General features: G+C 44.5%; 1 protein-coding gene and 1 non-coding gene across 4 annotated transcripts; both read right to left on the bottom strand.

The window, feature by feature from the left end:
• Positions 1-977: 977 nt before the first annotated feature.
• Positions 978-8844, bottom strand: LOC110500267 (phosphate carrier protein, mitochondrial). Of its 3 annotated transcripts, none has more exons than XM_021577543.2 (8): positions 8719-8844; positions 8154-8311; positions 7008-7132; positions 5370-5549; positions 4930-5111; positions 4107-4279; positions 3265-3375; positions 978-1424 (listed from the first exon to the last, which is right to left on the bottom strand). In XM_021577543.2, the coding sequence occupies exons 2-8, from the start codon at positions 8293-8295 to the stop codon at positions 1264-1266; spliced, it is 1074 nt and encodes a 357-aa protein (XP_021433218.1). In that variant the 5' UTR covers positions 8296-8311; positions 8719-8844; the 3' UTR covers positions 978-1263. The 3 variants fall into 3 exon arrangements, with proteins under 3 accessions (XP_021433218.1, XP_021433217.1, XP_036813574.1); XM_021577542.2 differs by lacking the exon at positions 7008-7132 and adding an exon at positions 6040-6170; XM_036957679.1 differs by lacking the exon at positions 7008-7132.
• On the bottom strand, positions 4450-4682 carry LOC118943022. Its single transcript, XR_005038758.1, has one exon. It is a non-coding gene; the product is annotated as a small nucleolar RNA SNORA53 (small nucleolar RNA).
• Positions 8845-13981: the final 5137 nt, after the last annotated feature.

Below are 13981 nucleotides of genomic sequence, written 5' to 3'. Positions count from 1 at the left end.
TGTGTTTCATGTAGGCTTACCCTGGAGTGAGGTTTTCATAACCATGTAAATCTCTCCTGGACAATGTGACTTTTAGCAATCTGTTCAGCTTTCTTTACTCTGATCCCAAAATCCTAATCAGCATCAAAGTAGACATCATGCAAGACTACAAATTCCTGCAAGTCATCTCTAGATGACACTTTTGCCAACAGTTGTGTCAATTTAGAACTTGCACCAGACAGTACTCAGAATTGTTAATTTAAAAAATGTAGAGAATAAATGTCGAGCCTAGCTAACATAGCACATCCAGAGATTCTTACCTTTTCCGTGATTCGGCAATTTCGTCCAGATCATCGTGGCATTTGTAGTACTTTATGATAGCCACATTAGCATCTCATTTTTTTTGGGGGGGGGTAAATACAGGCAAATATACTGATACGTCCCCTTGTCCTAAAGAGATTTACATGGTTACATTTTTTATAATATATTTTTTGAAAGGAACTCCTGAAAGTTGTATAGGAATGCACAAGGTGCAATTTCTCCATTGGTTAGTGCAGCATCATTTCCTCTTGTAAGTGTAATTCATTGCATACCGTAGAAAGCTATTTATAACTTGTCAGAAATGCCCAGATCAACAAGACCATGTCAGCTGTTTGTTTTTGCCCACAGATAGTTGTAATTTTTTAGTTACTCAAATCACATGGACATGGCAAAATGTATATAATTGCATGAAAATTCTTTAAAACGGCAACATTTTCTTTACACCCTATGACAAAATGTGTAGAATTTTAAGGAAGCTTTAAACCAGCAAAATTCCCATGAGCAACAAGAGTGGTGTGTACAGTTTGTCAAACAGTGCTTGTGACCATAGAAATCGACAGGGCGATCCCCAATGCTGGAAGGGAGGCAGCTTAAAATGTATAGCATACCAATATACCACTTAAACCCAATACCAAAATTATTTTCAGTGGAAAACTTCAAGAAATTAAAACTGAACATGTTTTAGAGGGAAACATTTTAATTTTTTATCATTTCCACATTACTAATGACATGATAAAACCAGACTATGTTTCTACAGTACGTATATTCTCCTGTACCTCAGTGCAGAGGGGGGACAAACATGGATCCCTCCCTTCCAGTCTCTCTTTCTCTTAAATATACATGGGAGGAACAGCCCTGGAGAAGAGGAGCTGCTTTAGGAACATAAATATAGAAAACAGAGCTGTGTGCTGCAGCCAGGGGGGTGAGGTGAGTCGAGAGGGGGTCCTGGAGATGTTGTTTTTTTTACTCAGTGAGCCCCAGCTTCTTCTTGAGGGACTCTGGCATCTCGGGGGGAGGGGGACGGGGCAGGCGGAAGTAGACCTTCACGGAGTCGTAGATGAACCACTGCAGAGCGGTCAGAGTACCGATCATGATGATACGGGCAACCAGGCCCTTCCAAACACCTTAAAGGGGGAGAGAATGGAAGGGAGGTGTTTGCTAGAAGTGTATAAATAAATTACATCTGCTTTTTAGTTTCTTTGAGTGGGCCAAACACTCAATGTTAGGCAGTCATACATGCAATATTTAAAAAGGCCATATTCAGTAGAAGGACTGTACATGGAATGTTACAGGACTCTATCCAAAGGGACTAAAACAAGTGTTAGCCACCCCCAGCCTGGTTGGGGGACAGGTAGACTGCTCTCACACACCAATGACTCAAGCACCTCCAATTGTACAGCCAGAAAGCTGCTGAGGGCCTCCAGGCTGGAGCTGCAGCACTCAAGAGAGACCACAGCTTCCTGTCAAGTCAAGGGCTGATTAAGGTTTTACTGCTAACCTACAGATCATTACATGGGCTTGCTCCTACCTATCTCTCTGATTTGGTCCTGCCGTACATACCTACACGTACGCTACGGTCACAAGATGCAGGCCTCCTAATCGTCCCTAGAATTTCTAAGCAAACAGCCGGAGGCAGGGTCTTCTCCTATAGAGCTCAATTTTTATGGAATGGTCTGCCTACCCATGTGAGAGACGCAAACTCGGTCTCAACCTTTAAGTATTTTCTGAAGACTCATCTCTTCAGTGGGTCATATGACTGAGTGTAGTCTGGCCCAGGAGTATGAAGGTGAACGGAAAGGCTCTGGAGCAACGAACCGCCCTGGCTTTCTCTGTCTGGCCGGTTCCCCTCTTTCCACTGGGATTCTCTGCCTCTTACCCTATTACAGGGGCTGAGTCACTGGCTTACTGGTTCTCTTTCATGCCGTCCCTAGGAGGGGTGCGTCACCTGAGCGGGTTGAGTCACTGATGTGATCTTCCTGTCTGGGTTGGCGCCCCCCCTTGGGTTGTGCCGTGGCGAAGATCTTTGTGGGCTATACTCGGCCTTGTCTCAGGATGGTAAGTTGGTGGTTGAAGATATCCCTCTAGTGGTGTGGGGGCTGTGCTTTGGCAAAGTGGGTGGGGTTATATCCTTCCTGTTTGGCCCTGTCCGGGGGTATCATCGGATGGGGCCACAGGGTCTCCTGACCCCACCCGTCTCAGCCTCCAGTATTTATGCTGCAGTAGTTTATTATATATTGAGTACTTCTCCTGTCTTATCCGGTGTCCTGTGTGACTTTAAGTATGCTTTCTCTAATTCTCTCTTTCTCTCGGAGGACCTGAGCCCTAGGACCATGCCTCAGGACTACCGGACATGATGACTCCTTGCTGTCCCCAGTCCACCTGGCCGTGCTGCTGCTCCAGTTTCAACTGTCCTGCCTGCGGCTATGGAATCCTGACCTGTTCACCGGACGTGCTACCTGTCTCAGACCTATTATTTGACCATGCTGGTCATTTATGAACATTTGAACATCTTGGCCATGTTCTGTTATAATCTCCACCCGGGACAGCCAGAAGAGGACTGGCCACCCCAAATAGCCTGGTTCCTCTAGGATTCTTCCTAGGTTTTGGCCTTTCTAGGGAGTTTTTCCTAGCCAACGTGCTTCAACACCTGCATTGCTTGCTGTTTGGGGTTTTAGGCTGGGTTTCTGTACAGCACTTTCAGATAACAGCTGATGTACGAAGGGCTATATAAATACATTTGATTTGAACAGCACCAGCACACAGGAGCACCCTCCAGATATGGATCTATGGAGCGTGTTGTTAGAATTGGGCCATTAAATATTTATTTAGACCCACCTATTCTCGCCCAGTAACCTGAGAGGGTTTGATTGGATAAAGTACCCCGAGGTACCAAATCACATCGGTGACAACTTTGAGGAAGGATGTGTTTCCTAAATGAGACAAGCCCTACGGTTGTCCACTCACCTTTAGGTCCCAGCTTCTTGAGCACTTGGACGGCGGTGCTGCCACTCTCCTTGTTCAGTACAGACACCACTGAGTCCGCTGGGTGGGACACGATGGCACAGAACACACCAGCTGCAGGGGACAGACAAATCATCAGCACACACTGCGATATAGGACCACTATATACCATCAAACAGAAGCCAGGGTCGTCTTTGTCCGTCACCAAATGGAAGAAAACTGATTGAAACAGGGAGGGACAACTACCTGTACATGTCCAATAAGTAACACTTGTTTTCATTTTCCGTTGCACAACATTTTGCTATGGTGTGCACTAATGAATACGACCCAGGTCTCTCTGGGTAAGTAGTTGCCATTGGTCACAGATCTAGGATCATATTACGCTTAAAAAAGAAGAATAAGAAATAAAAAGTAACAAATACTTAAAGAGCAGCAGTAAAATAACAATAGCGAGGCTATATACAGGGGGTACCGGTAGAGTGAAAGTGTGGGGGCATTGTTATTTTACTGCTGCTCTAAGTATTTGTTACCTTTTATTTCTTATTATTTTTAAAACTACATTGTTGGTTAGGGTTTGTAGGTAAGCATTTCACTAAGGTCAACACCTGTTGTATTCGGCGCACGTGACAAATCCAAATCCTAACCAAATTGTGGAAGCGTAACATGATCCTAGATCTGTGACCAATGGCAACTACTTACCCAGAGAGACCTGGGTCGTATTCATTAGTGCACACCATAGCAAAACGTTAATATGTACCTTAGTTATTACGAGGACAACACAAACATGACTCAAGGTGAGCTCCTAGACCCACCTTCATCCTATTTCCTGTGGTACTACTACTCACCGATGTAGCCGGCCGTGAAGGTGACGATCAGCTGTTCGGACTTGGTGCAGTCAGCACGTGGTTTGGGCACCACGTGTTTGTAGAGCAGCTCCACGGTCCTCTCAAAGCAGGCAAACTTCATCATGGTGTAGGGGATCTGCCGCATCCACAGGGGAACCACACCCTTGTAGAACCTGAAAGTTCCGTACATACAGATCAGAGTTCTCGTCAATATGGTGGTCACTAACAAGGCACCGACTTTCAACAGTCAATTTTCCCCACACAATAGTGGAAACGGAGATGAGAACAAACTACGTTAAACTATCAAGGCGCAAACCTGGAAAATACCATTAGGGCCTATGGGATTGTCCATCCCCCAGCATAGCTCTACTGGTAGGGTCCCGTCAGTGGAACTGAGGGTTGCCAGTGCAGCAGGGGTGCTGGGAGGCAGGTAGACTGCTCTCACACGCCAATGACTCAAGCACCTCCAACTGTACAGCCAAAAAGCTGCTGAGGGCCTCCAGGCTGGAGCTGCAGCACTCAGACAACAGCATCAGCACAGGAGTGCCCTCCAGAGGTGGATCTAAGGAGCGTGTTTGGTGGTAACCTCTCAAATCAGCTATTGGGAGCAAGAATTACTTTTGCAGGTTTATGTTTCATACCAGCCATGAAACACACAATCTAATAAAGGCCACAAGTTGAAGCAGGTTTGTTCACCTAGTGTAGGAACAAAAGCATACACCTCATAGCTGTCCCTGAGAAGGATGGAATACCTTTACAGGTTACACAGCCACCAAAACAAATACAAAAACCTAATAACATCGCAAACACAATATCTACTCACGCCCATACTCCCTCCTCTGCAAACATCTTGGGAGCACACTGTCTGAGGTTGTTGGCGTAGCCGGGGCAGGTCTGGATACGCACTTTGCAAGCCTCCATGGGGGCCAGGGCAATGTCAGCAAAGAACTCTGCACTGGCAGACGCAGCCAGGTACAGGGATGTCCTCCACAGGTAGGTGTTCTCCTGTTAGATGAGAGGGGGCGAAGTCAGTTGTGGTCCTGTGTGGGCTAGCAAAACCAATGCCATGTTAAAAGTCCCACAGGGATTACATATAAATACTAAAAATGTAAGTGCTCACTGTACTGTAATTGCATAAAAGCGTCTGGTAATTAGCATGCAATTAATTATTTTTGGTGGGTGAACTGTTCCTTTAAAATACTGTAAACACTGGAATCCAACAGTGTTGGTTTCTCCCCACATTGGTTCCTACCCCTGACTGACCTCTCCAAGCATGTCACTGTAGAAGATCTTGAACATCTCATAGAAGCCAAACTTGCAGAGACCCTGCATGGAGTAGCCGATGAAGGTAGGGGCCCAGCCCTTTGCCAGCCCTCGGGCTCCATCCTCCTTCAATGTGAGGGAGAAGCCTTTGCCAATGCTCTTGTACTTGTCAGGGTCCACCTAAGGAAGAAACATTTTTTTGATTAGCAGAGAGTCAAAGGAACAATGGGACTAGAGCCCTATGAGCTGAAATCTAGGTAATTTTATCTAAGGTTTCTGGGCCATGTTCATAAAAAAATAATAAAAAAAAAAATAAAAAAAACACACTCGCTAGGTTTCAGGTTGTGAACTAGGGGTTTATCCAGATGAACACTACTACTTATAGCTAGTGATTTATCTGATGTCTGCTAATCTACAGCAATCTTCCGCCCAATCCCAAATCAAGTTTTTCACCCAATTTTTTCCCTCATTTATTCAAGTGCTTAGGAATTAAGGGTACATTGGGACTGCAAAGTCTCGATTAATTTTAAAGCCACAATTGTTGAACAATCCCTCTGGGACAATAAAGTTGAAACTAAAGTCGTAGGGGTAGATTTGGGATTGGGCACCTTTCCTTACAGGAGCTACGGAGGCCTTCACACAGCAGACAGCTACAGGGGGTACCACAAACCTGGATGCGGCACTTGACAAGGTCGAGGGGTACAACAGCTGTGTGTGTGAGGCCGCAGCTCAGGATACCCCCAAACCCACACAGGGCATAGTATTTTGTTGAGCCAAACTCACAGCTCACATCTGCAGAGTCTGCAGCAAAAAACACAATACGTGCCCAACACGCAATCACGACACATGCAACACAGGACAATAATCACCAACAAACATGCCACCATTACATTAGAACACACCAGGGAATGAGCCAGATCAAATTTCAAACACTTGTGAATCAGGATTTAGGTCAATTCCTTTTAAATTCAGGAAGTAAACTGACATTCCAATGTATCTCAATACTCGTCTATGATAACATTTTTGAATTTGAATCAGTTTACGTCCTGAATTTGAACGTTTACTAAAAAATAAAAAAATAAAAAGAGTGTTGAAGCATCAGCTGCATAGTTAGTTAAAATAATACATATAGCTTACATAAATATATGAATCTTTTGTACTTTAGTCAATTTAAAGCTGGGAATAGTTCCATTGAGGTGTAAATTACTTGGGCCTTTGAACCTACTTATAAAGCTATAGGCCACATTCTAGCAAATAGCTGCACTTTGATCATGTTATAAACAGCAAGGTGAACATCCTGAACAAATTTTCCCATCGTCACTCCTGACCTCAGTGACCTACAAGTCCTTTAGCTTTGGATTGGGAAGGGGAATGTAGCAGGCAGGGAGGTTCATTAATCAAAAACACTGGTGATTATGAATCACACACTTACCATGCGATGTAGGTTATTCGAAAACAAAAATCAGGTGATCAAGTGGGATAAAACGTGAGGAACAACAATGACAAAGATTCCACCACAACTGCACAAAACCGGGCTGCTTGATACATCCATTCTCCCATGCAAATTGCATTTCAGACAACAAAAACAACACAGCGTGTTGGGTTTTAAGTGGCTCCAGGCCACAGGGATAGACAGACCTGCATTCTGCATTTGACCAGATCGAGGGGCACTAGGGCTGCGTGTGTGGTGCCACAGCTGATGATGCCACCAAACCCACAGAGGAGTAAATACTTCCGTGAGCCGAACTCACAGCTGTCTCCCTCTGAAGAAAGAGTCAGGCAATACTTTCAAAATGGGGACTTAAGTGTTGATGTTGTTCATTAGAAAAGTGGTAATAAGTAAGAGCAAACTGCATCTTCACTAGGCTAAAGGCAAAATTCAAGTGGAACTTAATTGTGTGTGTCCTGTCCTATGTAGTCTGCATAGGCCTATATCACAGGTGCAAAGAGCCATGCACACATAGAATATTTACTCCCTGCGAGGGAAGACTGTTGTGCAACAGGCGCTGTAACAGCAGAGCAGACTAGCTATATAACTAATCAACCAACCAGCACACAGTATTTAGGCTATAATAAAGGACACTGGTCAGCAAGCTCTAAAACTAACCAAAAGCCTGACAAACATATGGTGGTTCAATAATTGCTAATGTCACCTTTAGAACTTGGCCGGCTAAGCCGTAAAAACAAACAAAAATATTCAATTGAAAATTTTAAGGCAACAATGAAAAACAGCAATACTATTGCAATGGTCAGAATATAACAGGGGTTGTTGAAGGCCATGCTTTACGTTACAAAAAGGATAGCATTTCAAGTGATCCTAAATCTTGACAAAACTTGTCAAACTTATCCGAATTGAGAACCAATGCCCCCGTTTAGGGGTCAGACGCATATCATTAGCTGGTTGGTGTGCTAGAAAGCAATACAGACATTGGCTTAACTTCTACTTTGCACGTGAGACAGTGGCCTCTCACCTTAGTTTTGAACAGCGATTGGGGGTCATGAATTCAGTTCAAATACCTGCGGCATATTTCAGAGTTTACATCTGCCCTTCCGTGTCCTCCATAGACAAGGCCTGTCTTTGACATTACACATGTAATAACAGTGGCTAAATAGCTGTGAACGTTTGACGAGCACACAAGTCGTATATATTAAAATACACATGTTGAATAAAAATCGGTATCTCGTCTCATCGTTGATTCAGTTGACTGCGTAATTGCTCGCTAGCTAGCTAACGTTACTTGCTAACCGTAACGTTACTTGTTAGCATGCAGAACCTTGGTTTACCAGCAATTGCTGCGGCAGCGAGGTTGCGGCTCTGTCCATTTGCGGGGAGGCTCTGTTTGGGCTCCTCGATTTCTTGGAGGGAGAATAGCGGGGCGTTGAAGGGATTAGCCCGGGACAACTGCGTTAGTGTGTTCGGATACATGGTGTCCAAAACCGGTCTGTAGAATGAAAGCGAATGTTAGCAGGCTAGATCACTACCTTGCTATAGAAACACGACCAACAGTAAAACAGCTCTGCTTACACTGACAACAGGCTAGGAAGGGGGTGTAGTTATAATTTGACATCCAGACAACATTGAATGGGAAGGCAAACAGTATTAGATCATGTTATTGTTGGTGTAAACTAGCTATTCCTATAGTTAGCTGAAGTACGTTAGCTTGCTCACTACTAGCCGATTAGCTAGCTTTCCCAAGGTGGAACGGTTGCGCAAGACAAGCTAGCAACATAAAACATTCTAAACGTCCTAAACAAAGCATTACAGTAAAGACAAGCCTTCAGAATCTATTCTACTCTAACATTGTGAAATCGGATTGTTATTTTAGATATTTCGTAGTACTGCACTCACTCTTTCCGTGTCTTAAAATGGAGCCTCCACTGTACTTCAACCGGCGGTCACAGGGGCCGAACGACCTCGCGATAAATCATTTTGTCCTTCGTCCTACGTCACGGGAAAAAGTGGGATAGTCCTTCTGCGTCTCGTCCTATCAGGGACGATATATGCAATGACAGTTCGATCAATCAAAATGCGGAGTCCAATCACGAAATAGGACTTTCCTAGGCCTTCAGTGCTATCATAGAAATACAATGCTAGAATTCTCTTTAAATTGAGTTTTAGAAGTGGCAGTGCCACCAACCACATGGAAGACTAAACACATTTGCTGTGCTTATTGCTTTCTTGTGTTCAGAAACGGTTAAAATGATTTTTGCTGGTTTTTACATTTGTATTCCTGCCAATTTAGTTGATACATGATGGAGTGCTGTGTGTGCCAGGTAAAGACAGGGAGTGAGGTGATGTAAACATGTTTCCCAGGCCAATAAAGTCCTTTGAATTGATTTGAGAGGGAGCGAGAGAGGGAGAGGGGGCAGAGAGAGAGAGCGATACAGAGAGAGAGAGCAATAAAGAGAGAAAGAGAGAGAGGTCTGAGTAAGTAGATTACGATGCCTTGGCAGTCTATTCTTGTCCATTGTATTAATCTAGGCATGTAGTGCAGGGCAGGCTTCATCCCTGCAGGTCATCAGTGTCAGGGCAGTCTTGACTTTTGCGGCATTCACGTGCTAGTCAGAACTAGGAAACTCTGACATTTCCAATTTGCTATGGTTGTAGTTGCCACGTTCAACCAGTTAAGTCAGAAATGTCAGAATGTCCTTGTTCCCGAGTAGCATGCGAAGCTCTTATCAAGTGGACCTCTGAATGATTGGACCAGTTTAATAAATATCAAATCAGAGAGCAGAAACCACAGAAAATGCCTTCATGCCTCTACTACAATCTATATTTAACAATCCTTTGGCAATGGTCAGTCAGCTCAATCCTGCTTCTGGTTGACTGTGTGTTGGTGTCTGGGTTAAAATTAGCATCAGGGTGAGTATGAGTGCAATAGGTGAAACTATTCCTGATTTCTACTCTGGGCTAAGTAGAGGGTATTCAGTTGAGCCTGTATTTTTTCATTGACACCCTTACAAAAAAAAGACTGCTGTCAGAGTGCAGTATAACTGCAGTACACTGAAGTATAACTGCAGTTAGAGTGCATTATAACGGCAATATGTTGCAAATACTGCATCCAAAAGAACAGTGTTTTTTACCCCAGTAATTTTGCAGTGTAACTGCAGTTATTCTGCAATTACTCCGTCCAAAATACCAGTCGACTGCAGTTTCAAAACGTCAATCTTTTTTTGTAAGGGCAGGCTCAGCTCCCCCTCTGCAGCTAGAAGGTACTGCTGTAAGAAAAATACTGTAGCTATTTTGGAAAGGCTGGTCCAAGGAGTGCCTCAGGGCTCCGTCCTCGAACCTCTGACTTTTATTATCTACATGCTTCCCCTGAGCCAGATCATCCGCCGCTATGGTCTCAACATCCACTGCTATGCGGATAACCCCCAGATTTACATCCACACCAAACCCACCTTTCATCTCTCTCCCCGTCTCTGATCAAATATAACAGATATGAGAACTGGATGATATCCAATCTACTCAAACTCAACAGTAATAAAACAGATAATTCTGGTGGCTCCCAAAGCTCTCCTCAAGAAAGTAGGAGACTTCATAATGTCCATCGAGGGCTCTTCCATCTGCGGTTAGAAACTTGGGTCCCACTCTCTCCTTTGAGCCCCACATAAAATACATCACCAAATCTGCCTTCTTCCACCAGCACTTGTTACATCATGTCTTGACCAAAACGTTGGACCCAAATGGACCTGATCATTTTTTTAAAGGGGGACCCGGACCTGAACGGACCCGAGAAAAAACAAACCGAACCCGACGACAAACAGACCTTTATAAATGAATTAATCTTATTGGTGTAAAATACATATCTTACAGCCTATGCAGAGCTGTGGTGACATACAGTGTATTCAGAAAGTTCTCAGACCCTTTGACTTTAAACACAAAAAAAACATTATAGCCTTATTCTAAAATGGATCAAATAGTCCCCCCCCCTAATCAATCTACACACAATACCCCATAATGACAAAGCAAAAACAAGTTAAGGCATTTATGCAAATGTAAAAAAAACAAAAATGGAAATATCACATTTACATAAGTATTCTGACCATTTACTCAATACTTTGTTGAAGCACCTTTGGCAGCGATTACAGCCTCAAGTTATCTTGGGTACGACGCTACAAGCTTGGCACACCTGTATTTGGGGAGTTTCTCCCATTCTTCTCTGCAGATCCTCTCAAGCTCTGTCAGGTTGGATGGAGAGCGTCGCTGCACAGCTATTTTCAAGTCTCTCCAGAGATGTTCGGTCGGGTTCAAGTCCGGGCTATCGCTGGGCCATTCAAGGACATTCAGAGACTTGTCCCGAAGCCACTCTTACATTGTCTCGGCTGTGTACTTATGGTCATTGTCCTGTTGGAACAGGAACCTTTGCCCCAGTCTGAGGTCATGAGCGCCCTGGAGCAGGTTTTCATCAAGGATCTCTCTGTAGTTGGCTCCGTTCATCCGTCCCTTGATCCTGACTAGTTTCCCAGTCCCTGCCGCCGATGAACAACATTCCCACAGCATGATGCTGCCACCACCATGCTTCACCTTACAGATGGTGCCACGTTTCCTCCAGACGTGATGCTTGGCATTCAGGCCAAAGAGATCAATCTTGGTTTCATCAGACCAGAGAATCTTGTTTCTCATGGTCTGAGAGTCCTTTAGGTGCCTTTTGGCAAACTCCAAGCGGTCTATCATGTGCCTTTTACTGAGGAGTGGCATCTGTCTGGCCACTCTACCTTAAAAGCCAGATTGGAGGAGTGCTGCAGAGATGGTTGTCCTTCTGGAAGGTTCTCCCATATACACTCTGGAGCTCTGTCAGAGTGACCATCGGGTTCTTGGTCATCTCCCTGACCAAGGCCCTTCGCCCATGATTGCTCAGTTTGGCCGGGTGGCCAGCTTCTGGAAGAGTCTTGGTGGTTTCAAACTGCTTCCATTTAAGAATAATGGTGGTCACTATGTTCTTGGGAACCTTCAATGCTGCAGAAATTTTTGTTGTACCCTTCCCCAGACCTGTGTCCCGACACAATCCTGTCTCGGAGCTCTACGGACAGTTCCTTCGACCTCACGGCTTGGTTTTTGCTCTGACATGCACTGTCAACTGTGGGACCTTATATAGACAGGTGTGTGCCTTTCCAAATCATGTCCAATACATTGAATTTACCACAGGTGGACTCCAATCAAGTTGTAGAAACATCTCAAGGATGATCAATGTAAACAGGATGCCACTGAGCTCAATTTTAAGTCTCATATTAAAGGGTCCGAATACATTTGTAAATAAGGTATTTCTGTTTTTGCTTTGTCATTATGGGGTAGATTGATGATGAGAAACATTAATTTAATACATTTTACAATAAGGCTGTAACGTAACAAAATGTGGAAAAAGTCAAGGGGTCTGAATACTTTCCGAATGCACTGTAGAGGATTATGTAGTGTAGAGGACCCCAGACCTGATGACAATCAAACAGGACCCGACCTGGACCCAAGGAAAAAGTGAGAATTTCAGGTTTGGGTGGACCCGTGAAGACCACTAGTCTGGACTACTGCGGCTCTAGTACGTCCAGAGCTCCGCTGCCAGGGTCCTCTCACACACCAGACCCTCAGAACACATTACCCCCACTTTGCATCACTGGCTCCCAGTCAAATTCTGCATTACCTACAAGATCTTAGTCCTCACCTACAAGGCCCTACATAGCCTGGCCCCTCATACCTCTCCAACCTCCTCCATACACACACGCCTTCCCGCTGTCTCCGCTCCCCTGACTCAGGACTACTCACCATCCCTAAAACAATAATGGGGGACCGGGCATTCAGTACCGCTGCACCCAAATTCTGGAACTCTCTTCCCTCAAGCCACCCACAACTCTGACTCCATCACCACCTTCAAAAGCAGACAAAAATTCCACCTGTTCAGTCTGGCTTTCCCCTCAGAATTGCAAAAAAGGTATTAAGTGAACAATTGGTAAGTAAATAAACAAAAACAGCAAAAAGACTGATAAAAACAGTAGCGAGGCTACATACAGTAGCGAGGCTATAAAAGTAGTGAGGCTACATATAGACAACGGTTAGTCAGGCTGATTGAGGTCGTATGTACATGTAGATGTGGTTAAAGTGACTATGCATATATGATAAACAGAGTAACAGCAGCGTAAAAGAGGGGTTGGGGGGGCACACAATGCAAATAGTCCGGGTAGCCATTTGATTACCTGTTCAGGAGTCGTATGGCTTGGGGGTAAAAACTGGTTAGAAGCCTTTTTGTCTTAGACTTGGCACTCTGGTACCGCTTGCCATGTGGTAGTAGAGAGAAGTGTCTATGACTGGGGTGGCTGGAGTCTTTGACCATTTTTAGGGCCTTCCTCTTCCTGTAGAGGTCCTGGTCTACAGACCTTCCTGTAGAGGTCCTGAATGGCAGGCAGCTTAGCCCCAGTGATGTACTGGGCCGTACGCACTACACTCTGTAGGCAGTGATGCAACCAGTCTCGATGTTGCAGCTGTAGAACCTTTTGAGGATCTCAGGACCCATGCCAAATCCTTTTAGTTTCCTGAGGGAGAATTGTCTTTGTCGTGCCCTCTTCATGACTGTCTTGGTGTGTTTGGACCATTCTAGTTTGTTGGTGATGTGGACACCAAGGAACTTGAAGCTCTCAACCTGCTCCACTACAGCCCCGTCGATGAGAATGGAGGGGTGCTCTGTCCTCCTTTTCCTGTGGTCCACAATCATCTCCTTAGTCTTGGTTACGTTGAGGGATAGGTTGTTATTCTGGCACCACCAGAGTTTAGCCCTAGCTTAAAATAAGTCGTTTTTATTTATATTATAATTTCAAATTAGCAGTCTCACTTAAGCCCTCATATCCGCCGCCCCGTTTGACCTAGAGACTTGAAACTTTGTATGTAGGCGTTTTCTTCATACTGAACAAATTTACCTCAAAGACCCATAAGGTCCGTCAGGATATATTTTCCTCCATCTTGGATTTTTTTTGAAAACCTTTGAACCATATAACACAAAATTCCAGTCCAAATAACACCAAATTCGGTATGTAGGCCCACTTCAGAGATGGCAATTGATAAAATCAGGAAATCAGACTTATGTCCATTTAAATCCACTCCACAATGGCCTATCAACTTGAAACTT

Source organism: Oncorhynchus mykiss, chromosome 21, assembly GCF_013265735.2.
Source record: "Oncorhynchus mykiss isolate Arlee chromosome 21, USDA_OmykA_1.1, whole genome shotgun sequence".
In the NCBI taxonomy this organism is placed as follows: domain Eukaryota; kingdom Metazoa; phylum Chordata; class Actinopteri; order Salmoniformes; family Salmonidae; genus Oncorhynchus; species Oncorhynchus mykiss.
The sequence above is the reverse complement of the archived record's forward strand: the minus strand, read 5'-3'. Positions and strand labels throughout refer to the sequence as shown.